Source organism: Alosa pseudoharengus, unplaced genomic scaffold (genome assembly GCF_046254945.1).
Source record: "Alosa pseudoharengus isolate Yale_2024_CS ecotype anadromous, Long Island Sound unplaced genomic scaffold, YU_APseudo_1.1 YU_APseudo_1.1_scf_1, whole genome shotgun sequence".
Classification (NCBI taxonomy): domain Eukaryota; kingdom Metazoa; phylum Chordata; class Actinopteri; order Clupeiformes; family Clupeidae; genus Alosa; species Alosa pseudoharengus.
Window position 1 is genome coordinate 8,348,214 of NW_027468564.1, and position 26,515 is coordinate 8,374,728.

At 40.6% G+C, this 26,515-nt stretch overlaps 1 protein-coding gene across 1 annotated transcript in view; it reads right to left on the bottom strand.

Moving 5' to 3' along the window:
- The window catches only part of LOC143137115 (interferon-induced protein 44-like), a 37,131-nt gene extending 10,882 nt beyond the window's left edge, over nucleotides 1-26,249 (bottom strand). The window contains exons 1-7 of the mRNA XM_076297561.1: nucleotides 26,177-26,249; nucleotides 25,709-25,780; nucleotides 25,579-25,612; nucleotides 25,195-25,393; nucleotides 23,991-24,143; nucleotides 23,708-23,879; nucleotides 16,854-16,954 (exon numbers count right to left, since the gene is read on the bottom strand). Of these exons, the coding sequence (XP_076153676.1) occupies nucleotides 16,854-16,954; nucleotides 23,708-23,879; nucleotides 23,991-24,143; nucleotides 25,195-25,393; nucleotides 25,579-25,612; nucleotides 25,709-25,775 (726 nt within the window). The 5' untranslated portion in view covers nucleotides 25,776-25,780; nucleotides 26,177-26,249. The remainder of the gene's footprint in view (nucleotides 1-16,853; nucleotides 16,955-23,707; nucleotides 23,880-23,990; nucleotides 24,144-25,194; nucleotides 25,394-25,578; nucleotides 25,613-25,708; nucleotides 25,781-26,176) is intronic.
- Nucleotides 26,250-26,515: the final 266 nt, after the last annotated feature.

Sequence of the window (26,515 nt, forward strand, 5' to 3'; positions counted from 1 at the left end):
TGTTCGCCTTTGTAGTTTGGTTTCGTGATAGCCTATGATAAACGGCTAATGGCCAAATATGTGACTCAGCTAATGTTATATAAACCCGGAAAAAGTTGACAGGTAGGCTTTGTTTCGGTCCCGGTGATTATTTATGAAATTGTGCAAACGACAGACAGAACACCGGGAATTGTTATGCGGGAAAGCATAGGGAATTGTTTGACATGACTTCACAACTTTACCATAACATACCAAAAGCAATAGCCAACGTGAGTTTTCTCTTCTGCGACATTTTGTACCCACACGTAACGTTAGTCACTTTGTCTATCGCAAAAAGACGCTTCCGGCTGCTTTTTGGAACCAGAACGCTGGCAGACTTTTTCAAAAAGCGGTCTGCATAACTTCTTTTGTCAGAAAAAGACGCTAAGTCTGAACGTAGGCCTACCCTATGGCATCAATAAATTGAAGGGGAGGGTCATGCGTTTTTTCATAATCACTTTGGAGGGTCATAGAAAAATGTCTTGCTGGCGAGGGAGGGTCACGTCTTTTTGGACTAATGCTCCCAAAACTCCTCCGGTAGCCCCTTAAATAAATAACGAACAGTCCCTAATGAAGTAAACTTGTGACCATCAAAACTTGTTTATCGCCTGTAACTCCGTGATAACAGGACGTAACAGGAAGGCATTTGGCTGAGCAACGGAGGTTAATATGCTCTATATTTTGTCCAAATGATGTCTGTCTATCATCGTTGGACTCGGAGAAAACCAGAATGTTTAATTTGTCCTGCGTCCTTCTACGACAGTTAACCAAATATTTCTTTATTAGGGCAGGGCAGGCATATTTCTGGCTATTCAATTATTTCTAAACCAGTCTGCTAAAGTCTGTAGTGAAGTCTGTGTAGGGTTTTCCAGGCTCCATTTCTTTTTAAGAGACACCCTGCTCACTTGAGCCATCTACCGGTTGTTTGGGTTGTTGCAGCGTCTCACTGGAAAAATACAAATTAAAGTCGCGTGATACCGCGTGATCCCACGCGCGGAGCAACTGAGAAGGTGAGTAGCCATGTTCCAGTGGAGTAGCTCGATATGCAAGTAAGGCTTCGCTCGGATCCCCTCCTTTTCTCCACAGGCTTTTGACTGTACCCACAGCCCGCTCAGCTTCACCGTTAGCCTGTGGGAAACGAGGGCTGCTTGTTACATGATGAAACTGAAAGTCAGTGGCAAAATGTTTGAACGCCTCTGAGGCAAACTGTGGGCCGTTGTCTGACACTACAGTGTCAGGAACTCCATGTCTTGCAAAGACTTGTTTCAGTGCAGCAATAACAGTGTCTGATGTGGTAGATCGTAAGCGTGCGACTTCTACATAACGGGAGAAGTAATCCACAATCAGTATGTATGTTTGTTGTTGCCAGTCAAACAAGTCAGTCGCCACTCGCCATCTCTCGTGCCATTGAGGATTTGATGATTCGCTGACATGTCTCATCTGTGTGCTGTTCATCACAGACTTTCTGAAGATACGTTTTTGAAGCTGGTAATGTGGCCTGTATAGTATCTACAAAAACTCTGACGTCTCTTTCTAATTTAATGTGGGTAGATCTTTGATGGGTGCACGTGAGAGGGTTTCTGCAGCAATCAATGCCTTTCCTGGTACATGCTCAATGTTGTACGTGAATCTCATGAGACGTTATCGGAATCTCATCACCCGTGGTGGGAGCTCATCAAGTCCCCTGGAGCTCAGCAGTGGAAGAAGAGGCTTGTGATCTGTCCTAAGCGTAAACTTCAGACCAAGCAGGTAAGAAGAGAGACGTTCACAAGCCCATGTAACAGCTAATGCTTCCTTTTCGATTCGTGCATAGCGTTTCTCTGTATCTGTAAGGCTCCGGGAGATATAGGTAATGGGCTTCCATGTATCGTCTGTTTGTTTTTGCATGAGAACGGCGCCGATGCCATATGAGGATGCATCAGCAGATACTCTTGTTTCAGAGGTGGGGGAGTACTGAGCAAGAACCTGATGTGAGCTCAGTTCCTCTTTTAGCTGCTGAAAAGCTTGTACTTGTGGGTGTCCCCAGGTCCACTCATTCTTCTCACATAGAAGTGCTTTCAGAGGTGTTGTGATAGAAGCAAGATGGGGAATGAATTTTGCCAAGTAATTAGCCATGCCTAGCACCCAGCGCACGTCTGCAACGTTTTCTGGATCTGGCATTTTCATTATGGCCTTTACCTTGTCTGGATCTGGCTCTATGCCAGTGGCTGTCACTCTATGTCCCACAAACATCATGTCATCTTTTCCAAATTCACACTTATCGTTCAGTGTGAGGCCTTCTTTTTGTAGTTTTTCCAGGACTCGATGTAGACACTCATCATGCTGTTCTCTGTTTGCACCAAACACGAGTATGTCATCTGCATGACTTCAAAGTTCTCCAACATTTGAGACATTCTCCGCTGAAAATGTTCTGGTGCTGAAGAAATTCCAAATGGTAGCCTGTTAAAGCAGTATCGGCCATAGGGTGTAATTAATGTGGTTAACAATGAGGAATCACCAGCCAGGGGAATTTGCCAGAATCCGGACCTCGCATCCAGTTTGGAAAACACTTTCGCTCCTGAGAGCAGAGCTAGCGTTTGGTCAACTGCTGGCAGTATGTGTCGCTCCCTTTTCACCCATTTGTTTAGGTGTGTCAGATCTACACATATGCGTATTTTTTCTTTTGGCTTAGGTACTACAACCATGCCCGCACACCACTCTGTAGGTCTGGTTACTTTGGAGATGACTCCCATGCCTTCCATTCTCTCCAGTTCATCTTTGACTTTGGCTCGCAAAGGTATGGGAATGCGACGGGGTGTGGAGAGGGCATATGGTTGGGCATCGCTCTCTAACTCAATCGTGTAGGGTCCATTCAGTAAACCCAGTCCTGTGAATACACTGGGATATGAGGCAATGAAATCTTTACAGGTCTCTTTCACCTCCTGTATTCTGTGGATTAGATGTAAAGCCTCTATGGCTTGAAGGCCCAACAGAGGTTTTGAGAGGCCCTTAACCAAGTACACATCTTGTGAGGTGCTATGCCCTTTTGTCTTCATATTTCCATGGATACAGCCAAGTACTTGTAAGACATTGTTGCCTGGCCCATAGAGTACTTTGCTTGACGATCTGCACTGCCCATCACGCACCGGTTTGTACATCTCAGCGGTAACCGCAGCACCTGTGTCAAGTTTAAACTCAACATTTTGTCCATTGAAATGAATGCATTCCATCCATTCAGATTTTGCCTCTGTCTTCAGTTCCCCAAGAAACATGACATCCTCATCAGACTGGCTAGAATCTTGCTGAGTGACATTATTAATGGTTGATGCACTGCGGCAGACTGTTGCAAAATGGCCCTTTTTGTGACAACGCCGACATTCTGCACTCCTGGCTGGACACTCTTTCCATTGATGTCGCTTTCCTGCACCACATCTGCCACACTCTTTTAGTTCTGTTGATGCTCCAGCTGTTTTATCACTCTTTTTTGGCATTTCTTTTCTATATTTCTGTGTGTTTTTTGATCTTATGCCATCAACATTATCTGCTCTTTTTTCTATTCCTCCATGTACCTCAGTCTGTTGTTTTTTCACTGTTTCATTTTGTCTTGCACTTAATATAGCCTTGGCCAGTGTCAGGTCAGGATCGAGTTGAAGTCTCTGCGAAAGCTTCCTGTCCAGGATTCCAACTACTATTCTATCCCTGATTAATTCATCACGAAGTGCACCAAACTGGCAATGCTCTGCTAATGAATGAACTGCAGTGATGAATGACTCCACACTCTCTCCTTTTGCTTGATTTCTCATATTTACGGAGCCCCGGATATGTCATGGGGAAAAATAATAATAAGTTGTGGCCACGAAATATTAATTCGTTCCCACGAAATAGGTAATTTGTGGCCACGAAATAGGTAATTTGTTGCCACGAAATATGAATTCGTTCCCACGAAATAGTAATTTGTGGCCACGAAATAGGTAGGCCTAGGCTGTGCACTGGACAGCTGGATGAGCAAATCAAGCGCAACTCCTCAAACAGGAACAGTCGCTGTCACACAATGGACAGGGATAGTATGGTAGAGTGCTATTTTAGGCTGGGAATGAAATACAAAGACATTTTGAAAAGCCTGGCATTGGAGGGATTATTAGCGAGAGGCATCTCCACAGACTATTAAGAGCCAGGTCGCTGCACCGGCGTAGGTAGGGGAGAGCCGGGACAGTTGAAACACTTTTTAATTAAACGTAATTTACAAAGCGATCGTACCACACTGGAAGCTGATATTTGGTCACTAGTAACCTACATCTGTCCTCTGTCAAATACAAATGCATTTTCAGCTTTGAACAAAACCGTTCAGGAATTATTACAGCAAAAGTCGGACGTGCATAATGTTTCATTCGTCCCTCCTGGTCGGACAGTTGAAACAACATAAGGGGACGAATGAAACATACAGTTTAAGCCATATAAACGTCCCACAACTTCAACATTTTACTACAGATCATGAATGGTACTCGCAGAAGGTGTTATTTTAGATGCAGGGCTATACGTCTTCGTGCATGTCTGTTAACAATTCATTGCAATCATCGTGAAGCGTGTATGAAGCGTTTTTTTAAATATCATGCCTTGTGGATGATTCTGCCATGTTTATAGCGAGAATGCTAAGCTTTCCCATTTATATCATGTTTATATTGTTGAAAATGTCGTTTCACTAGGTTTTTACGTGGGTTAGGCCACTGCACATAATAAGTAGGCTTAACGACCTACCGGCCGTCAGTCTCCATAGGATAACATGGGAACTGGCGCTCGATTTGCTCACCCAGCTGTCCAGTGCACGTTAGACTATACATATTTCGTGGCCACAAATGACTATTTCGTGGGAACGAATTAATATTTCGTGGCCACAAATTACCTATTTCGTGGGAACTAATTAATATTTCGTGGCCACAAATTAGTACTTTGTGGGAACGAATTGCTATTTCGTGGCCACAACTTATTATTTTTTTTCCCCATGACATATCCGGGGCTCCGTACATATTAAATTTAGCTCGTTCAAAAATTATATTGTGTCTGCCAATACAATGATTTTCAAAAGCCTCTTTAACTTTATTGTAGCTCCCTTTTTCGTCCTGAGAAAGTAGTAAAACACTGAGTATGTCATCAGCTTCGTCACCTAAGGTGTACAATAAAGTATTCACTTGATATGCTTCGGATTTGGTGTTAAGACCTGATGGAATCCTAAAACGTTCAAAGCGTCTGATCAATTTTGGACAATTGCCAGTGCTGGAGAAATCAAAGTTATCTGGTGGCGAAATTTGAACTGCTGTAGTAGCCATCGTTTCCACTTGCTGTTGTGCTAGATTCAGATTATGTCCGTTTTCTGTGCCGTCATCGTCCGAAGACATTACATTTTTGCTCCTACTGATGGAGAAGAGCGAAGTCTGCAGGTAAGCTACTCACACGAAGCTGAAGTTGGCCGCACATTCAGAATGCGGTGAAGTTAAGTTTCGATTCCACCTTAAATATTGCATTTTTCTACCGACAGGGGGCAGCGCTGACTGCAAATACGCGATAACACTGCCATTTGCCTAGTAGCAGACGAACATGTAGGCTACTCCTCACAGACGAATAAAAGCCTTTTTTCTGGTGACTCCATTGTCGACCAATCTTTAAGTAAATGATACAACATGCTTTCTGTCAAATACATCGGTTCATATTGCACTTGTTTTGGGGGGGCTTTTCTGTTTCTTCTTTACATGAGCTATATTTCATATTTTACAATTTATGCACTAGATTTGATACCCATTGCTCACACATGATTTGCCGTGAGATATTACACCACATCCCGATACTACCGTCTCACAGTGTTCATATGACACCCAGCATGCCAAATTTCGTCGTGGAAAATGCCCATTTTTCTTACATTTAAATTACTATATTTCATATTCCACAGTATATGCACTAGATTTGATAACTATGGTCCATACATCATTTGCCAAGAAATATTACACCACATCCCGAAACTACAGTCTCTGTGCTTTCATTTGACACCATGCATGGCCAATTTCGTCGTGGAAATTCACCCTTTTATTACAATTGAAATTACATGAGCTGTTTTTCATATTCCACAATGTATGCACTGTACTTGATACCTATTGCCCACACAACATTTGCCGTAAAATATTACACCACATCCCGATACTATCGTCTCACAGCGTTCATATGACACCCAGCATGCCAAACTTCGTCGTGGAAAATGGCCATTTTTCTTACATTTAAATTACATGAACTATATTTCATATTCCACAGTATATGCACTAGATTTGATACCTATGGTCCATACATCATTTGCCGTGAAATATTACACCACATCCCGAAACTACAGTCTCTGTGCTTTCATATGACACCTTGCATGCCAAATTCCATCGTGGAAAATTGCCATTTTCCTTACATTTAAGTTAAATGAGCTATATTTCATATTTTACAATTTATGCACTAGATTTGATACCCATTGCTCACACATGATTTGCCGTGAGATATTACACCACATCCCGATACTACCGTCTCACAGTGTTCATATGACACCCAGCATGCCAAATTTCGTCGTGGAAAATGCCCATTTTTCTTACATTTAAATTACTATATTTCATATTCCACAGTATATGCACTAGATTTGATAACTATGGTCCATACATCATTTGCCAAGAAATATTACACCACATCCCGAAACTACAGTCTCTGTGCTTTCATTTGACACCATGCATGGCCAATTTCGTCGTGGAAATTCACCCTTTTATTACAATTGAAATTACATGAGCTGTTTTTCATATTCCACAATGTATGCACTGTACTTGATACCTATTGCCCACACAACATTTGCCGTAAAATATTACACCACATCCCGATACTATCGTCTCACAGCGTTCATATGACACCCAGCATGCCAAACTTCGTCGTGGAAAATGGCCATTTTTCTTACATTTAAATTACATGAACTATATTTCATATTCCACAGTATATGCACTAGATTTGATACCTATGGTCCATACATCATTTGCCGTGAAATATTACACCACATCCCGAAACTACAGTCTCTGTGCTTTCATATGACACCTTGCATGCCAAATTCCATCGTGGAAAATTGCCATTTTCCTTACATTTAAGTTAAATGAGCTATATTTCATATTTTACAATTTATGCACTAGATTTGATACCTATTGCCCACACATCATTTGCCGTGAAATATTACACCACATCCCGAAACTACAGTCTCTGAGCTTTCTTTTGACACCATGCATGGCCAATTTCGTCGTGGAAATTCACCCTTTTATTACAATTGAAATTACATGAACTGTTTTTCATATTCCACAAATGTATGCACTAGATTTGATGCCTATTGCCCAAACATCATTTGCCGTAAAATATTACACCACATCCCGATACTACCATCTCACAGCGTTCCTATGACACCCTGCATGCCAAATTCCATCGTGGAAAATGGCCCTTTTTCATAGATTTAATTTACATGACCTATATTTAATATTCCACAGTATATGCACTAGATTTGATACCTATGGTCCATACATCATTTGCCGTGAAATATTACTCCACATCCCGAAACTACCGTCTCTGAGCTTTCATTTGACACCATGCATGGCCAATTTCGTCGTGGAAAATGGCCATTTTTCTTACATTTAAATAACATGAGCTATATTTCATATTTTACAATGTATGCACTAGATTTGATACCTATTGCCCACACAACATTTGCCGTGAAATATTACACCACATCCCGATACTACCGTCTCACAGCGTTCATATGACACCCAGCATGCCAAACTTCGTTGTGGAAAATGGCCATTTTTCTTACATTTAAATTACATGAACTATATTTCATATTCCACAGTATATGCACTAGATTTGATACCTATGGTCTATACATCTTTTGCCGTGAAATATTACACCACATCCCGAAACTACAGTCTCTGAGCTTTCATATGACACCTTGCATGCCATATTCCATCGTGGAAAATGGCCATTTTCCTTACATTTAAGTTACATGAGCTATATTTCATATTTTACAATTTATGCACTAGATTTGATACCTATTGCCCACACATCATTTGCCGTGAAATATTACACAACATCCCGAAACTACAGTCTCTGAGCTTTCATTTGACATCATGCATGGCCAATTTCGTCGTGGAAAATGCCCATTTTTCTTACATTTAAATTACTATATTTCATATTCCACAGTATATGCACTAGATTTGATAACTATGGTCCATACATCATTTGCCAAGAAATATTACACCACATCCCGAAACTACAGTCTCTGTGCTTTCATTTGACACCATGCATGGCCAATTTCGTCGTGGAAATTCACCCTTTTATTACAATTGAAATTACATGAGCTGTTTTTCATATTCCACAATGTATGCACTGTACTTGATACCTATTGCCCACACAACATTTGCCGTAAAATATTACACCACATCCCGATACTATCGTCTCACAGCGTTCATATGACACCCAGCATGCCAAACTTCGTCGTGGAAAATGGCCATTTTTCTTACATTTAAATTACATGAACTATATTTCATATTCCACAGTATATGCACTAGATTTGATACCTATGGTCCATACATCATTTGCCGTGAAATATTACACCACATCCCGAAACTACAGTCTCTGTGCTTTCATATGACACCTTGCATGCCAAATTCCATCGTGGAAAATTGCCATTTTCCTTACATTTAAGTTAAATGAGCTATATTTCATATTTTACAATTTATGCACTAGATTTGATACCCATTGCTCACACATGATTTGCCGTGAGATATTACACCACATCCCGATACTACCGTCTCACAGTGTTCATATGACACCCAGCATGCCAAATTTCGTCGTGGAAAATGCCCATTTTTCTTACATTTAAATTACTATATTTCATATTCCACAGTATATGCACTAGATTTGATAACTATGGTCCATACATCATTTGCCAAGAAATATTACACCACATCCCGAAACTACAGTCTCTGTGCTTTCATTTGACACCATGCATGGCCAATTTCGTCGTGGAAATTCACCCTTTTATTACAATTGAAATTACATGAGCTGTTTTTCATATTCCACAATGTATGCACTGTACTTGATACCTATTGCCCACACAACATTTGCCGTAAAATATTACACCACATCCCGATACTATCGTCTCACAGCGTTCATATGACACCCAGCATGCCAAACTTCGTCGTGGAAAATGGCCATTTTTCTTACATTTAAATTACATGAACTATATTTCATATTCCACAGTATATGCACTAGATTTGATACCTATGGTCCATACATCATTTGCCGTGAAATATTACACCACATCCCGAAACTACAGTCTCTGTGCTTTCATATGACACCTTGCATGCCAAATTCCATCGTGGAAAATTGCCATTTTCCTTACATTTAAGTTAAATGAGCTATATTTCATATTTTACAATTTATGCACTAGATTTGATACCTATTGCCCACACATCATTTGCCGTGAAATATTACACCACATCCCGAAACTACAGTCTCTGAGCTTTCTTTTGACACCATGCATGGCCAATTTCGTCGTGGAAATTCACCCTTTTATTACAATTGAAATTACATGAACTGTTTTTCATATTCCACAAATGTATGCACTAGATTTGATGCCTATTGCCCAAACATCATTTGCCGTAAAATATTACACCACATCCCGATACTACCATCTCACAGCGTTCCTATGACACCCTGCATGCCAAATTCCATCGTGGAAAATGGCCCTTTTTCATAGATTTAATTTACATGACCTATATTTAATATTCCACAGTATATGCACTAGATTTGATACCTATGGTCCATACATCATTTGCCGTGAAATATTACTCCACATCCCGAAACTACCGTCTCTGAGCTTTCATTTGACACCATGCATGGCCAATTTCGTCGTGGAAAATGGCCATTTTTCTTACATTTAAATAACATGAGCTATATTTCATATTTTACAATGTATGCACTAGATTTGATACCTATTGCCCACACAACATTTGCCGTGAAATATTACACCACATCCCGATACTACCGTCTCACAGCGTTCATATGACACCCAGCATGCCAAACTTCGTTGTGGAAAATGGCCATTTTTCTTACATTTAAATTACATGAACTATATTTCATATTCCACAGTATATGCACTAGATTTGATACCTATGGTCTATACATCTTTTGCCGTGAAATATTACACCACATCCCGAAACTACAGTCTCTGAGCTTTCATATGACACCTTGCATGCCATATTCCATCGTGGAAAATGGCCATTTTCCTTACATTTAAGTTACATGAGCTATATTTCATATTTTACAATTTATGCACTAGATTTGATACCTATTGCCCACACATCATTTGCCGTGAAATATTACACAACATCCCGAAACTACAGTCTCTGAGCTTTCATTTGACATCATGCATGGCCAATTTTGTCGTGGAAAATGGCCTTATTTCATAGATTTAAGTTACATGAGCTATATTTCATATTCCACAATTTATGCACTAGATTTGATACCTATGTCCCATACATCATTTGCCGTGAAATATTACACCACATCCCGATACTACAGTCTCTCAGCTTTCATTTGCCACCATGCATGGCCAATTCCGTCATGGAAAATCCCCATTTCATTACAATTGAAATTCTATGAGCTATATTTCATGTTTTACGATTTATGCAGATTTGATCCCTATTTGGCGTGACATACAGCACATCCAGATACAACAGACTTTGCACTACTTAAAAAATCTCACAAATTATATGTGTGCTTAAGTATAGCATGAATGAGAATTGGCCTAGTCTGCATATAGCCTAGGCTACGCTACTTAGGGACTGTATGATATTTACCGGGGGGGAGGGCCGGTCGTCAGGGGGGGGGAGGGCCTAAGATAATTTTTTAAGCCTTAGGGGAAGGCCCAGGAGAATTTTTTTGGCTTGGGGGGAGGGCCGAGGAAAATTATTTTTTCCTGATCCATGATATTTTTTTCCCCTGATCAATGATCCGTTTTCGATATTTTAAAAGTTTTGTAGGCCAAAACATGATTCACGTCTCTTTAACAGAGTGGGCGAGTCCAAAAAGTCGCAACTACCTGAATCTCCCACAACTCCCCTCGTAAGCTTGAAGGTCACCCGCGGTTATGGGTCATAAACCAAATATTTTAATGATATTCGGGTCATTTGCGGGCGGGTCAGTTAAAATTAATTAAATATATATTTTCTACAAATAGGCCTACTTAAAATATCACGAGAAGGCTAGCATCAATACAGTAAAGCATCAATACAGTAAGTCAGCAGTAAAGAAGCTGAAGACGCGAGTTAAAATAATAAAGACACCCCTTCAGGAAAAGCGATATAGGCTATGGGAAATATTGGGAAAAGTTCTTAAAGAAGATGACAGTAGTACATCGTACAGTACAGTGTAGGCCTACTTCTTGCGAAGCCATTTAAAAGTATGACAGCCGAAACGGGCAGCCTGCAGGAATAAATCTTATGGCACAGACTACACAGCCATATCTACCGGTATGTATAGGTTCGCGCATGCATAAAAAACCTTAGTTCGTTGTGTTTGTGACTTTAAACAGTGGATGTGCTTTAGTAAAGCTTTGTGCTTCATTCAGCATTTTAAACCAGTTCTTACGCTAACGTTTTGACCAGTAATGTATCTCTCTTGCCTATACCTTGCCTCCCCATTTCTATTTTCGAAAGAAGTATGTCCATGGCCCAATCTTATCCTAGTGTTCTAATTCTTGGTGGTTGCGTGCGTGCTTGCGCTCTTATTCTCATTCTCTCTCCTGCGCAAACATTATGTCCTGCATGCCTGCGTGTAGTTCTAAAGTTTCATAAAGTTTCGCAAATAAATTAGTTTGTTTTACAGAAATGTTATATGTAAATAAGCGGTTCGGATCGCGGGTCGGGTATAATTTTGTCCTAATTAATATTTGCGGTCCGAGTTGTGGTCGGGTTGATTAAAATATCGGGCGACCGCGGGCCGCTTGTGACCAAACCCGCGCAACACTGGTTTGTAGCCCCGTGTGTGTGTATGTGTGCTTATGACATTTGCTGGCGTTTTAACCTTATAAACGTCATTTTTCGACCAGTTTTATTTGATTCACATAGGGGGGAGGGCCTAGGAGAATTTTTTTGAGCCGGGGGGAGGCCCCTGGAAAAAAAAGAAAAGACCAGGGGGGAGGGCCAGGCAGAACATTTTTAACCCGATCGTCTGGCGACCGCCCCCCCCGCTAAATATCGTACAGTCCCTTAGGTCTCTTATTTGACACTCCGACTGTCAGTCATAACTGTTGAAATCTGACAATGATCACGAGGAGCGTGTAATTACATCCATTGTGCAGTTATTCTTTTTTTCTGAAATATAGCTCATGTAAATTAAATCTATGAAATATGCCCATTTTCCACGACGAAATTTGGCAAGCAGGGTGTCAAATGAAAGCTCAGAGAATGTAGTATCGGGATGTAGTGTAATATCTCACGGCAAATGATGTGTGGGCAATAGGCATCAAATCAAGTGCACAAATGGTAAAATATGAAATATAGCTCATATAACCTAAATCTATGAAATAAGGCCATTTTCCACGACGAAAGTTGGCATGCAAGGTGTCATATGAAAGCACAGATACTTTAGTTTCGGGATGTGGTGTAATATTTCACGGCAAATGATGTATGGACCATAGGTATCAAATCTAGTGCATAAATTGTAAAATATGAAATATAGCTCATTTAACATAAATGTAAGGAAAATGGCCATTTTCCACGATGGAATTTGGCATGCAAGGTGTCATATGAAAGCACAGAGACTGTAGTTTCGGGATGTGGTGTAATATTTCACGGCAAATGATGTATGGACCATAGGTATCAAATCTAGTGCATATACTGTGGAATATGAAATATAGTTCATGTAATTTAAATGTAAGAAAAATGGCCATTTTCCACGACGAAGTTTGGCATGCTGGGTGTCATATGAACGCTGTGAGACGATAGTATCGGGATGTGGTGTAATATTTTACGGCAAATGTTGTGTGGGCAATAGGTATCAAGTCCAGTGCATACATTGTGGAATATGAAAAACAGCTCATGTAATTTCAATTGTAATAAAAGGGTGAATTTCCACGACGAAATTGGCCATGCATGGTGTCAAATGAAAGCTCAGAGACTGTAGTTTCGGGATGTGGTGTAATTTCATGGCAAATGATGTGTGGGCAATAGGCATCAAATCAAGTGCACAAATGGTAATATATGAAATATAGCTCATGTAAAGTAAATCTATAAAATATGGCCATTTTCCACGACGAAATTTGGCATGCAGGGTGTCATATAAAAGCTCAGACTGCAGTATCGGGATGTGGTGTAATATTTCACGGCAAATGATTTATGGGCTATAGGTATCAAATCTAGTGCATAAATTGTGGAATATGAAATATAGCTCATGTAAATTAAATTTATGAAATATGCCCATTTTCCACGACGAAATTGGCCATGCATGGTGTCAAATGAAAGCACAGAGACTGTAGTTTCGGGATGTGGTGTAATATTTCACGGCAAATGATGTATGGATCATAGGTATCAAATCTAGTGCATATACTGTGGAATATGAAATATAGTAATTTAAATGTAAGAAAAATGGGCATTTTCCACGACGGAATTTGGCATGCTGGGTGTCATATGAACACTGTGAGACGGTAGTATCGGGATGTGGTGTAATATCTCACGGCAAATCATGTGTGAGCAATGGGTATCAAATCTAGTGCATAAATTGTAAAATATGAAATATAGCTCATGTAAAGAAGAAACAGAAAAGCCCCCCCAAAACAAGTGCAATATGAACCGATTTATTTGACAGAAAGCATGTTGTATCATTTACTTAAAGATTGGTCGACAATGGAGTCACCAGAAAAAAGGCTTTTATTCGTCTGTGAGGAGTAGCCTACATGTTCGTCTGCTACTAGGCAAATGCCAGTGTTATCGCGTATTTGCAGTCAGCGCTGCCCCCTGTCAGTAGAAAATTGCAATATTTAAGGTGGAATCGAAACGTAACTACACCGCATTCTGAATGTGCGGCCAAATTCAGCTTCGTGCTACACACTCACACACTGGTCACATTGACGTTCGTGCCGGTTGGCTCACAATAAATCCTCGCTGCCGTTCTCCAACGTTATACCAGCTCGGAGAAAAAAACGTGAAATTGATGGACGTTTGTATCAGTAACTTTCCACGAGTCTTTGAAGTCAATAGTTTCACTTCTGACACCATGTACTATTAACGTGTCTGTGCACTCATAAATGACACACGTGGAGGCGTTGTATGCACGTTAGTTAACCTTTACTTCCTTGTTTACATTCCAACACATATCAGAACAATCCCTTCCGGGACACTAGGCTGGCCAAGTGCGTATTTCTGCGGCATAAAGCAGATGTATTTGTTTATTGTACAGAAAAATTAAAATAACTTGTCAAGCAGTCAATTGACTACATTGCAGTCAATAAGTAGGGTAAATTAATATACGAAACCAAAACGTGGGTGTACTGTAGTTGTCTAAGCCTCTGCTGTGAGGCCAAACCCATGAACAAAGACGCATTGATATCTGCAATAGAGTTTTGTTGGCGAAACAAACTCACAGCCGAACGTTGCAATAAATACATAGACCATCTGGAGTCATCAACAGAGTCATAGCACTGAAGGGAGAGGCAACTGGCATGTGATCTCCACACGGGCCAATGGATGTACAAGTCTTCTCCTGTGCCTACGATATTTAATCCAGTGTTTTGTCAAGTTGCAAAATGCTATTCGTTTTAACCAATTTTTATGATAGTAGGAAGTACTTTTTGCATAGGCTACTATCTTAATTGCTTTATACTCAATTCACATCATTGTTTACTTAAGTTTATCTTTTGTGCAGATCATATTATCAAAATCAGAATCAGCCTTCTTGGCCTGGTTTGCGTAAACTAACAAGGAATCACCCCCCCCCCCTCCATGAAAATCAAAGGCTACATATTCTCAACTGACTCGTCAAAAAGTTCGCACCTTATTATTATCTGCAGGTGTGTGACTTTGACTTATGTGCACATGGCTGCAAAATGACTTTTAATTTATGTATTTTCTGCCTTGGGCAAAATATGGATGTATGGTGGTTAGAAGTGTAAATATCAATTAGAAACCTAAATATATTTATAATTTAATTTGCAAACAAATAACTGGCGTCAGTGACGTCTTTGACATGAAGATCCCCGGAACTATGCTTCTACTATCATTCTACCACAGGTCGAGAGGTGTAGTTGTAACTACACAACTTTACGATAGTGGTTGCGAACGTTCGTTGCTACTATGCTTTTGGGAAACACTAACGTGTAACGATGCATCGGACTATGTAAGTTCCACAACCATAGTTCAAACTATCGTTTGGGAAACAGTTTTGTCGTACTTACATAGTTTCAACCATGTTAGTTGCTAACGTAGTTAGCTTTTGGGAAACGCACCCCTGTTGTCTGATGTGTGATCAGTGGAATATGGGGAGGGAAGTGGCAGTGTTTTTTTGCGCGTCTGCAGAAGTCAGCCAAATATGAATGTAATTCTGCGGCATAAAGCAGATGTATTTGTTTATTGTACAGAAAAATAAAAATGACATGTCAAGCAGTCAATTGACTACATTGCAGTCAAGAAGTAGGGCAAATTAATGTACGAAACCAAAACGTGGGTCATAGTTGTCTAAGCCTCTAATGCGTAGCCTGTTAAAAACGTAGCTAGATAGTATTAAATCGCCAACGACATTATTTTCTGCAGAAGCCTTCCCAAGGCTACAGATTAATTCTGAACAGTTATTTCGTTACCACCGTGTAGTCAAGCCTTAAGCCATACCCAAGTAGCCTAAATCGAGGTAACGTTTAATTATGCATGATTTATTTTGTTATTGAATTCGTAGGCTGGGATTCCTCTCAGCAACAATTATGTTTAACGGTAGCCTCCTGCTTTTTCAGAAGGGGCGGCAGGCAGGCTATACTGACAGAGCGATGTACAGTGGCAGAGCGACGCACAGTGGCTGAAAGTGGTACTAAAGCTTCACGCAGCTTCACGCCTCGTAATGCGCGAATTAATTGGTCATTTGAAAGTAACGCCCACTGTATTAGTGGCTACAATGTGTACATGATAAAAGTGTTCATAATGTGAGGCCAATGTTTGCTTTAAAGATGTGTTTGTGACATTTTCATTGTCATTTTGCTGGAGATTTGAGGCATTTTGCATTTTGTTTGAGGAATTTTGGAGTTTTGAAAATGTGTGTAAACATGTAATCACTTAATTTAAAAATGAGGAAAAACCTTTGAGGACACCAATTTTCTTTGTGAATGAATTAGGTATTGTAAATAAATAAATGTTCTTCCTGAAAATATAGGGAGCTTAAGTAAGCACACCCCTATGTTAAATTCCCATAGAGGCAGGCAGATTTTTATTTTTAAAGGCCAGTTATTTCATGGATCCAGGATACTATGCATCCTGATAAAGTTCCCCGGGCCTTTGGAATTCAAATAGCCCCACATCATCACGTACCCTTCACCATACCTACAGATTTTAAGGAAGAAAATGTATTTACCTACGATAGATACATTTTTCAGGATGGATTTTTCCTCATTTTCTTTTTAAATTAAGGATTAAGATCAATTTCCAAAATATGATTTTTTTATTCCTCTTTTTAGCATGGGTGTGTTAACTTATGCACAGCACTGTGATATTGGGGTCAAGTCAACACATCCATTCAGTCACATTATATTTGAAAGTAAATGGCATCACCTGGTTTCGGATCTTGTGGCTTTTATAAACCTGTTTGAGGTCCTTTTTCACTTCAGGGCAAGTCTCGTCCACTAATGTCAGTAATGCAACCTGGGGAATCCCTGTAAAAAGAAACGGTTACACTTTACTTGAAGGGATCTACATAATAGTGACATGACACTGTCATGAATGTGTCATAAACATTATTAACAAGTCATAAACATTGATGACATAACGCTTCCTAAAGTAAAGCGTTACCAAAGAAAATCTATAAAGAATCTCTATAACCTCAGTCAAGAACTTAGATACTCACAGTGCATGGTTAAACTGTCATACATAGGAATAAATCTGACAAAAGTTGTAATGAAATATATATATATATATATATATATATATATATATATATATATATATATATATAAGTGTGTTGTTCACTGGACTGCCTAAGTGTGTCGTTTAAATGTCTGTGTCTGAAAGATGGAGAGCAGGATTCAGAGGCTTCAGAAAGTAAAAGTCCTGCCACATATTTACTCTAACCATTCACTAAACCAGCTGATTCTAATTTGCACAACTCCTCAACCAGGTACATCAGCTAAATTGTGAAACATTTGGGGGGCAGCCATGGCCTACTGGTTAGTGCTTCGGACTTGTAACCGGAGGGTTGCCGGTTCAAACCCCGACCAGTAGGCACGGCTGAAGTGCCCTTGAGCAAGGCACCTAACCCCTCACTGCTCCCCGAGCGCCGCTGTTGTTGCAGACAGCTCACTGGGCTGGTATTAGTGTGTGCTTTACCTCACTGTGTGTTCACTGTGTGCTGAGTGTGTTTCACTAATTCACAGATTGGGATAAATGCAGAGACCAAATTTCCCTCACGGGATCAAAAGAGTGTATATACTTATACTTATATACTATATATACATATTTGTATGCAGCTGCAGCATCTCTACTCAATAAAAAAGTTCCCTCACACAATTCCTGTCAACCTTCAGTTTCAAACCAGTTTGTAGTGATTTATTAGTGACAATAAATGAGTAGATAGACCAAGAAAATACCTTTATACTGGAATTATCATGAATGCAAAAAATGCATTGATTTGCAGGTCATTCTGTCTCAATATGTCTTGTCACTTTATCTCTCTTTCTCAGTCCTGCATGCCGGTAATCGATTTGTGAGAGATTCCACAATAATGTACTGGCATATTTTGATGTAAAAATGTTTGCCCAATACCCAACATGCATACATGTTGGCAGGTCTGTTGCAGTCTTTTAATGACTTTTTTTCTGCTGTTAGTGAATGTGTGTGATGTCTGTATGCTACTGAGACCTTGAATTTCCCCTTGGGGATCAATAAAGTATCTATCTATCTATCTATCTGTCTTAAGCTTAAAAATTGTGATGAATAACTGTGATTAACGCCCCCCCCCCCCCATTTGTGCCTGAATGTTGAGTCATGTCTCATGAAACAGTCATGAATGCTTTATGTGCAGTTTATGACAGCTGCTATGAATGTGTTATGAACTCACATGTCAAGTAAAGTGTTACCAAATAAACTTTTGCGCCAGCTGGAAAACGAGTTTTATGCCATGCGCCAGGGTGCAAGATAGGGCCCCAGATGTACGTACATTTGTGAACGTGGCGTTATCAGTGCCATTGACAAACTGAAGACAGCAAACGCTGGTGTACGTGGTATTTATCAAACTTTCACTTCATTGGGTAATCTGTGCCTTTCACCACCCCCAACCGCAATTTACGAACATCCACAACTGAACGGCACAGCCAGGCGGGAACCTATTTTTGACCAGGGGTGCTGATAACAAAAAATAATGGATGTCCGGCGATTTCTCCCCTCTGGACATGTTTCGGATTTTGACTGCTGAATACGTCATTTTAGTGCAGTGTGCGGGTGATAGAGAGGAGTTTTAGAAAAGTCCTGGGCAGCCACAAATTCGAATGTTCCGCGACAGCACTCCGACTCCACTGAGCCCACCCTAACCCCACAGAGGTGCACTTGACATCATTAGCCTATTTCAGTATAGCTAAGGAAAATTACTTTTCTGATCGTCAAAACCTCACCAGAGATGTTTGACTTTAAATATAGGCTAATAATCAGGCTGCAATGATCTCGCAAATCATTTCTGAATAGTGTCTCCACAGCAAGTAGCCTATGTGTCCTAATAATTTCTATCTTAGCGACTAGGATGAAATGATTTCACTAGCTATACATTTATTATACAGTTTTGCAAAACTGTAAAACACAATTAAAGTTTCTTTCAGCTTATTCATGCTTTTTTGAACGTGTAAATTGCATAGAATATGTAGGCCAATATCAACCGTAGGCCTACACACTTGATCGCTATCACATTAGCTGAAACCAAGCTACGGTCCCTATTACATGTCGTAGCCTAATGTTACACAAAACATATGCAATGAAAACAATCATACTTACAGGTATTGCCCTCACAGGGAACGGAATTATCTTTAAAGCAATTTATTCTTTTTGCAGAATAAGCAAAGTTTCAGGAGACACCGGCGTGTTAACTGTAGTTCTTAACCACGAATGTGAACAGGTTCGAATCGTTCAGTTTTTGCAGAAAGCACGAAACTTGGTACAGGTATAGGACTACCCCTAGTGATCAAAAATTGAAATGGACCCCAACACATAGCGCCCCCTAGTGGCCCCTATCTTGACTTCAAATATGGGCACCAAAATATGCCCTTTTTTTTACATTTATAATGCGATGCTGCTTTTATGTTGGATTTTAAGGAAGTAGCCATACATTCTGACACTGAGTCAAAAACTGGGGTGCGTTTAGGCTATGTGTGACGTTTCGACTGTGTGACTAAACCCTACACTTGCCTGGGCTCAAGCCTTCTAATTTGCCCCCTAGAGGCTGGCATGCTAGCAAGGAGGCTAAACCCATGGGTGCTAGTGTCATATGCTGCCTTTTCGGAAATGAGCTATTTTGTCTTCTATCCTAGAGTTAGATAAATTACACCCAGTCAGAGACAGATAAATTAGTACATAACCCAGTCCAACACATCCTACTGTTAGCCTAATTCAATTGTTGTGGGTGGGACCAATTAGCATATGCTAAAGTTTCTTTTAAGGCTCATAGTGATTGTTTAAAAAGATCCATTTTGTTTTATTGTAGTTTAACATTTTGCATCCCATAAAATGATGATGCCTGTCAATGAAGCTAATTTAAATATGTATTATAAGTTTAGCTTCTTCCTGACACATTAGGGCTCATGCTTAAGTGAACCAGCACTTTTAGGACATTGGCTAGTGCGTTCAGCTCCCAGTCCTTGGGTGTGCTTTGCGGTGGAAACACCAAAAGCTCAAGACAGGTAAAGTTGAGTATCGTCCGCATAGCAGTGATAATCAAATTCATGAGAGCGAATGGTCTCACCCAAGGAAGTGTGTAAATAGAGAAAAGTAAGGGCCCTAATACTGATCCCTGAGGCACACCTGTGGTGAGGTCATGTGCCCTTTAAGGTAGGATTTAAACCAGTCAAGGGCTTTCCTAGACATCCCAGTTCAGATAGTGTAGAAAGGAGAATGTCATGGTTAACAGTATCAAAGGCTGCAGATAAGTCTAGTAGAATGAATACTAATGACTTAGCAACTTAGATGAGGACTTAGCTACTCTCAATGCTTCTGTCACAGACAGAAAAGCAGTTTCAGTAGAATGACTCCTTAAAACATACTGCATAGGGTCTAGCAGGTTGTTCTGATATAGTTTAGCTTAAAGACCACTTTCTCCAAAAACTTTGACAAGAAAGGAAGAAGGGAGATAGGTCTGTAAAAACAGGAATGGTTTTAGAGGTGGTGGTAAATGATACATTCTTTATCCTCCTTGACTGATTTTTCACTACTTCACATTTGGCTAGGGTCAGTGTCACTACTGGTAGCATAAGCCAGTACCTGGAGCCTACAAACGTTGCACAGGTAGTCCAACTCCTCCAGAATGGCACACCAATATGTTCCATTGCCAGAAGGATTGCTGTGTCTCCCAGCGCAGTCTCAAGAGCATGTAGGAGATTCCAGGAGACAGTTGCTCTAGGAGAGCTGGGCAGGATGGTAGAGAGTCCTTAACCCAGCAGCAGGACCAGTATCTGCTCATTTGTGCAACAACAAACAGTAAGAGCTCTGCCAGAGCCCTACAAAATGACCTCCTCCAGGACACTGGTGTGAATGTCTCTGACCACACTGTCAGACTTCATGAAGCCTGAGGGCCCGATGGCCTCTGGAAGGACCTATGCTCACTGCCCAGTACCATGCAGCTCATTTGGCATTTGCCATATAATACAAAATTGGCAGGTTCTCCATTGACGCACTGTGCTTTTCACAAATGAGACCAGGTTCACCCTGAGCACATGTGACGTCTGAAAATGTCTTGGAGAATGTAATGCTGCCTGCAACATCATTCAGCATGACTGGTTTGGTGGTGGGCCAGTGATGGTCTGGGGAGGGATATCCTTGGAAGGATGCACAGACCTCTACAGGCAAGACAACTGCACCCTCACTGCTCTTAGGCATCAGGATGAAAACTTCAGACCTAATGTCTGACCCTTTATTGGTGCAGTGGGCCCTGGGTTCCTCCTAGTGCACAGCAATGGCTGGACACATGTAGCGAGAATGTGCAGGCAGTTCCTGGAGGATGAAGGCATTGATACCATTGACTGTCCTCCCACACTCTCCTGACTTAAATCCGATTGAACACCTCTGGGACATTATAGTTTGGTCCATCCAACACCACCAGGTTGCACCACCGACTGTCAAGGAGCTCAGTGATGGCCATGTCCACATCTGGGAGCAGATCCCCCAGGACACCAGCCGTCGTTTCATTTGGAGCATGCCCCGATGCCATCAAGCATGTCGGGGCCATAAGAACTACTGAGTACCATCATGAGTTGTTGCGCTGAAATTCAAGCAAAATGGTCTAGCTTGCCAAGTCATTTTTACCACTTAGATTTTCTGGGGGTCTTTGAATTCAGTTCTCTGTGGATTGATAATTTTCATTCCCAAATAACAAAGTGGCATCCTTTTGTTCCTAACATAATTACCCAGTCCATATCAGTTTGAATCCTACCTCACAGGATGCTTGTTTATCGTATCATGGCTTGGACAGCTGTCCGCAAACAACTGGGGTCCCCCAAAGCTCAGTACTGGGCCCCCTTCTCTTTGCTATCCACACCACTTCTTTGGGACAGATTATCCATTCGCACAGCTTCTCATACCACTGCTATGCAGATGACACACAGCTCTATCTGTTCTTTCCACCTGATGACCCCTTTGTCTCGGCACGGATCTCGGATTGCCTCTCAGACATATCTAAATGGATGAAGGCACACCACCTCCAGCTAAACCTCTCAAAAACCAAACTGCTGGTCCTCCCAGCTAAACCTACTGCTCCCACCTACTCGAATGCCCTCATACAACCATATATGCTAGCCCCCGACCATTGCGATCTTCAGACAAACATCGTCTAGCTCTGCCACCGGTACGCTCAGGTCAATCCAAACTTTTTTCATCTGTTGTTCCGCGTTAGTAGAATGCGCTACCAGTTCCTACTATAGCAGGGACATCCATCTTCAAAAAACCCCTGAAGACCCAGCTCTTCAGAGAATATCTCCTCTCATAGAATTACTTAGTTAAAACTAACTTATTCTAGCACTTACCACCTGCCTTGACTGTATAAAAACAGCACTCACTGATGCACTTTTCCCTATTTTACTTTTGAATTGTTTTAAATTGTTGTAGAATTGTTGAGAGAATTGTTGTAAAAGCGTTAAACTGTTTACCAGGTTTTAAGTCCTTTGGCTAAAAATGCGTCAGTCAAATGTAATGTAATGTAGATATCCAACATGAAGTTTTTTCCCCATTGAGATCTGATGTGTTTTATTTTTTAAAGTGTATAATTTTTTGAGCAGTGTATAGTAAGAGTTAAGATTTGCTCAGAAAGAGAAGGTAGAATAAGAATTTATTGATGATTTTAATTTATTGATGATTAATTAACCAAAATATAGAATAATTAGCTTATTTTCTTACACATAGTGGCCATATTGGAATCTTACCAGATTATACTTGATGCCTCGTATATTATTGAGGTTGTCATGTGATAAAATGACTGTTCAAACTTTGAAATTGTTTTTGAATGATATTTCTATCATGAATAACAATAGAGATGGTCTATATTTTCACATTTGGTATCCGCCATATTGGATTTCAAAATGGCCAACATCAAGTTTGTTTGGAAATCATGTCAATAGCTTCCTTGACCCTAAAAATTGAGTGTTAGAACTTAAAAGACTTTTTTATCTTGTTTACTTTCGAAGTTGAATCAACAATTTTACTAAGAATGGTAGCCATATTTGAATTCAAGATGGTGGCCACTAGGGGGGCGCTATGTGTTGGCATCCATCTCAATTTTTGATCACTAGGGGTAATAGTATAACTGTGCCAAGTTTCATGCTTTCAGCAAAAACTGAACGATTCCGGTGCTTAGCCGCTGTACTAATTTGTACATACCTCGCCATGATTTTACGCGCACGTTCCAAAACAAATACGGCTGAAGTGGGCGCAAAAGTGTTAGTACATCTGGCCATTAGAGAACAAGCAGCCTGGGCTTTTAGCTCGTAGTTATAGTTTCTAATTATAATAGTGGTATGTCTCTATGACAGTCAGACAGTAGTAGGTTACGACATATCATGTGTTTTCTAGAATGTACTGTATTGAATTTTCCTACTTCCTGTTTCACGTTCCACACACATAACAAAATGTTGTTTGAGCAGAAATGTTCCCCTCCTGCCCCACCCTCCAGATTAGTTACTTGTGGTAAATCTAAGCATTTGATAAACAGTTCAGTTTCGTACTCATCTCAGTGGCCTTCGCTCTGACGTCTTTCATCTTCTTAAAGACATCATCTGGCATCATAGATACTGTAGTGGCTTTTAGGATACTGACTAGACAGTGAACCTCATCCTCCAGTTTGGGGGAGTGGTTGTATCCTCTGTCTTTTTCTGAACATGCACTTCCAGCGTTTAACTATTCAAAGAGGGAGTTCAAGGAAGAAACAATTCCATTAGAATGTCATGTGACTGAGGAAAACAGAAAACACATTTTACACTTTTCACTGACAGTGGCACACTTTTTTACCTTAAGTCCATCTTTAATGTGACCCTTTAAAATATTAGAGAGATCCTCAGGTAGCATTCCCTGAGAATGGCCATCCTCGATGCCCATAGAGTCACAGATGACGAATGGTAGATAGGTCCCATATTTGCCGTCTTTAATTTTGTGGGTTTGATACTGAAAATGACAAGCATGGGAGTGCATGAGCCACCAGAAAATAAATAAAGACCATGTATTTGTACATGTACCCATAAACCCAAAGGAATGGAAGATTCATCCTCCTAGAGGCAGCCGTGGCCTACTGGTTAGCACTCTGGACTTGTAACCGGAGGGTTGCCGGTTCGAGCCCCGACCAGTAGGCACGGCTGAAGTGCCCTTGAGCAAAGCACCTAACCCCTCACTGCTCCCCGAGCACCGCTGTTGTACAGTAGCAGGCAGCTCACTGCGCCGGGATTAGTGTGTGCTTCACCTCACTGTGTGTTCACTATGTGCTGTGTGTGTTTCACTAATTCATGGATTGGGTTAAATGCAGAGACCAAATTTCCCTCACGGGATCAAAAGAGTATATACACACACACACTTAAGACACAACTGAGCTAGCCTGGAAATATCCAGACTCATTCACGAAGTGACTAATGATGGGGAAACGCACTTGCATCGCAACGGGCACTAACTTTGGTTAAGCTGGACCAATGATTTCAATCACATTAATCAGAGATTCCTAACATTACTTCCCACTTCGCCTACACTTTACAAACTGGCAATAAACAGCATCAACAGTCAGGAAACACTGTATGTGTGTTTATTTTTGCTTAGGGATGCATCGAATCCTGATTTTTAAGGTTCTTATTTAAGATTCGGGCGAATATCGAACCGAATACCGAATCCCAGTCACGTCTGTGTTGCATGCATAAACATGCTTTTGATATGAAACAAAAGTAAAAAATAAATGGCACAAGACAGAAAATATATATTTTACAATTCATTTTAACCATATTCTGCCTGTGAGCTAAACCATTTCACTTATCTTTAATATCATTTGGCTACATTGTATTGGTGGTGTGTAGGCCTAATTGAGTGCCTGTCACTTTAAGACCATGAGGCTAATTAGTGCCTGTCACTTTAAGAGCTTTGCGAATTTCCGAGGAAGGCTGAGTCTCACAGTTTTAGGCAACTGGAAGAAGATCTAGGTGGGCGGAGCTAGGCTACAACATTTCACCAGACTCACCGTCTTTGTAAAACTGTGGCTGGACTTGTTGTCAGCTATGGCTCCACTGGTCATGCGGTCCTGGAAGATGCTGTCTATGGAGTTGATGAAGCTGGACTTCCCTGCTCCCACCGGACCGTGGATCAGGATGCGAAGAATCTTAACATCTGGTTTACTGAGTTCAAGATTCCTCACGTTATCCTTCATCTGATTTCTTTCACTATCAGAATAATAAAACAGGCTCATTTACAATAGTTTCAAACCATATTCATGCTTCTCTTGTATATCAACATGTTTGTGCATATTTGTGTCTGTATGTCTCTCTCTCTCATTCTCTCTCCTTTTATCTATCTTTCTCTCTCCCTCTCACACTTTGTATCTGTATGCGATCATTCCAAAACTTACCCCCAGTCAATTTTACGCCAGTCAGTTGCCATCACTAAACAATTAAGAAGAAAAAAATTGCACATATACTGTTTGTGTGTGTGTGTGCGTGCATGTGCACAGGTATGACAGAGTTTGTTTGTGTACTCACATGGAGGTGGTGGTGGTGGAGGAGGAGGATACAGCATTTCCTGGATAAATCTCAAGATACGATCCATTATGCCTTTTCAAGCACAGGTCAAAATGGAAGGACTGTAGATTTAGTTATAATGCAGTTGAACACCAGTTACCAACATGTACAGATCCTAGAAAATATTGACCACGGTGTAATCAGCACTTATACAGCACTTTTCCACTCCTCTAAAATTTCACGCCTCACATTCGTACACACACACTTATACACCGATGGCAGAGACTGCCATGCAAGGTGCCAAACTGCTCAAGGACACTTCAACAGGGTCGGTAAACTGTTCAGTTACTTGACAAGTCTGGGCCACTTTGATACAGAAACGTAAAAAAACAAAACAAATGTGGAACAGGAAGTACTGGTAAAATTCCAATGAATTATTAATTTGTATTAAATGACCTGAACAAACAGACACACACACACACACAATACCTTTCAGTGTTGTAAGTCCAGTTGTGTGGTTTCCAGATGCGTTGAAACAGGTTTTCTCCTCAGCAGCAGAGACGCCGCTTATGAAGAGAGCTGAGAAATATGTAAATTATGTTCATGACTGAGTCATCGCTGGGCGGGGATGCTGTGATAATGACATCACATAGTGACTGACTGCTGTTCACACAATGGGGAAAGTACATTATAACATACTTATCATGTAGTATATGAGTGGAACTGTGTGTTTGATTGTTTATTACGGTCTGAAGATTCAGGCAGCACAGCGAATTTCATTGTATTTTTATATGTACAATGATAATAAAATATATTATATTATATACA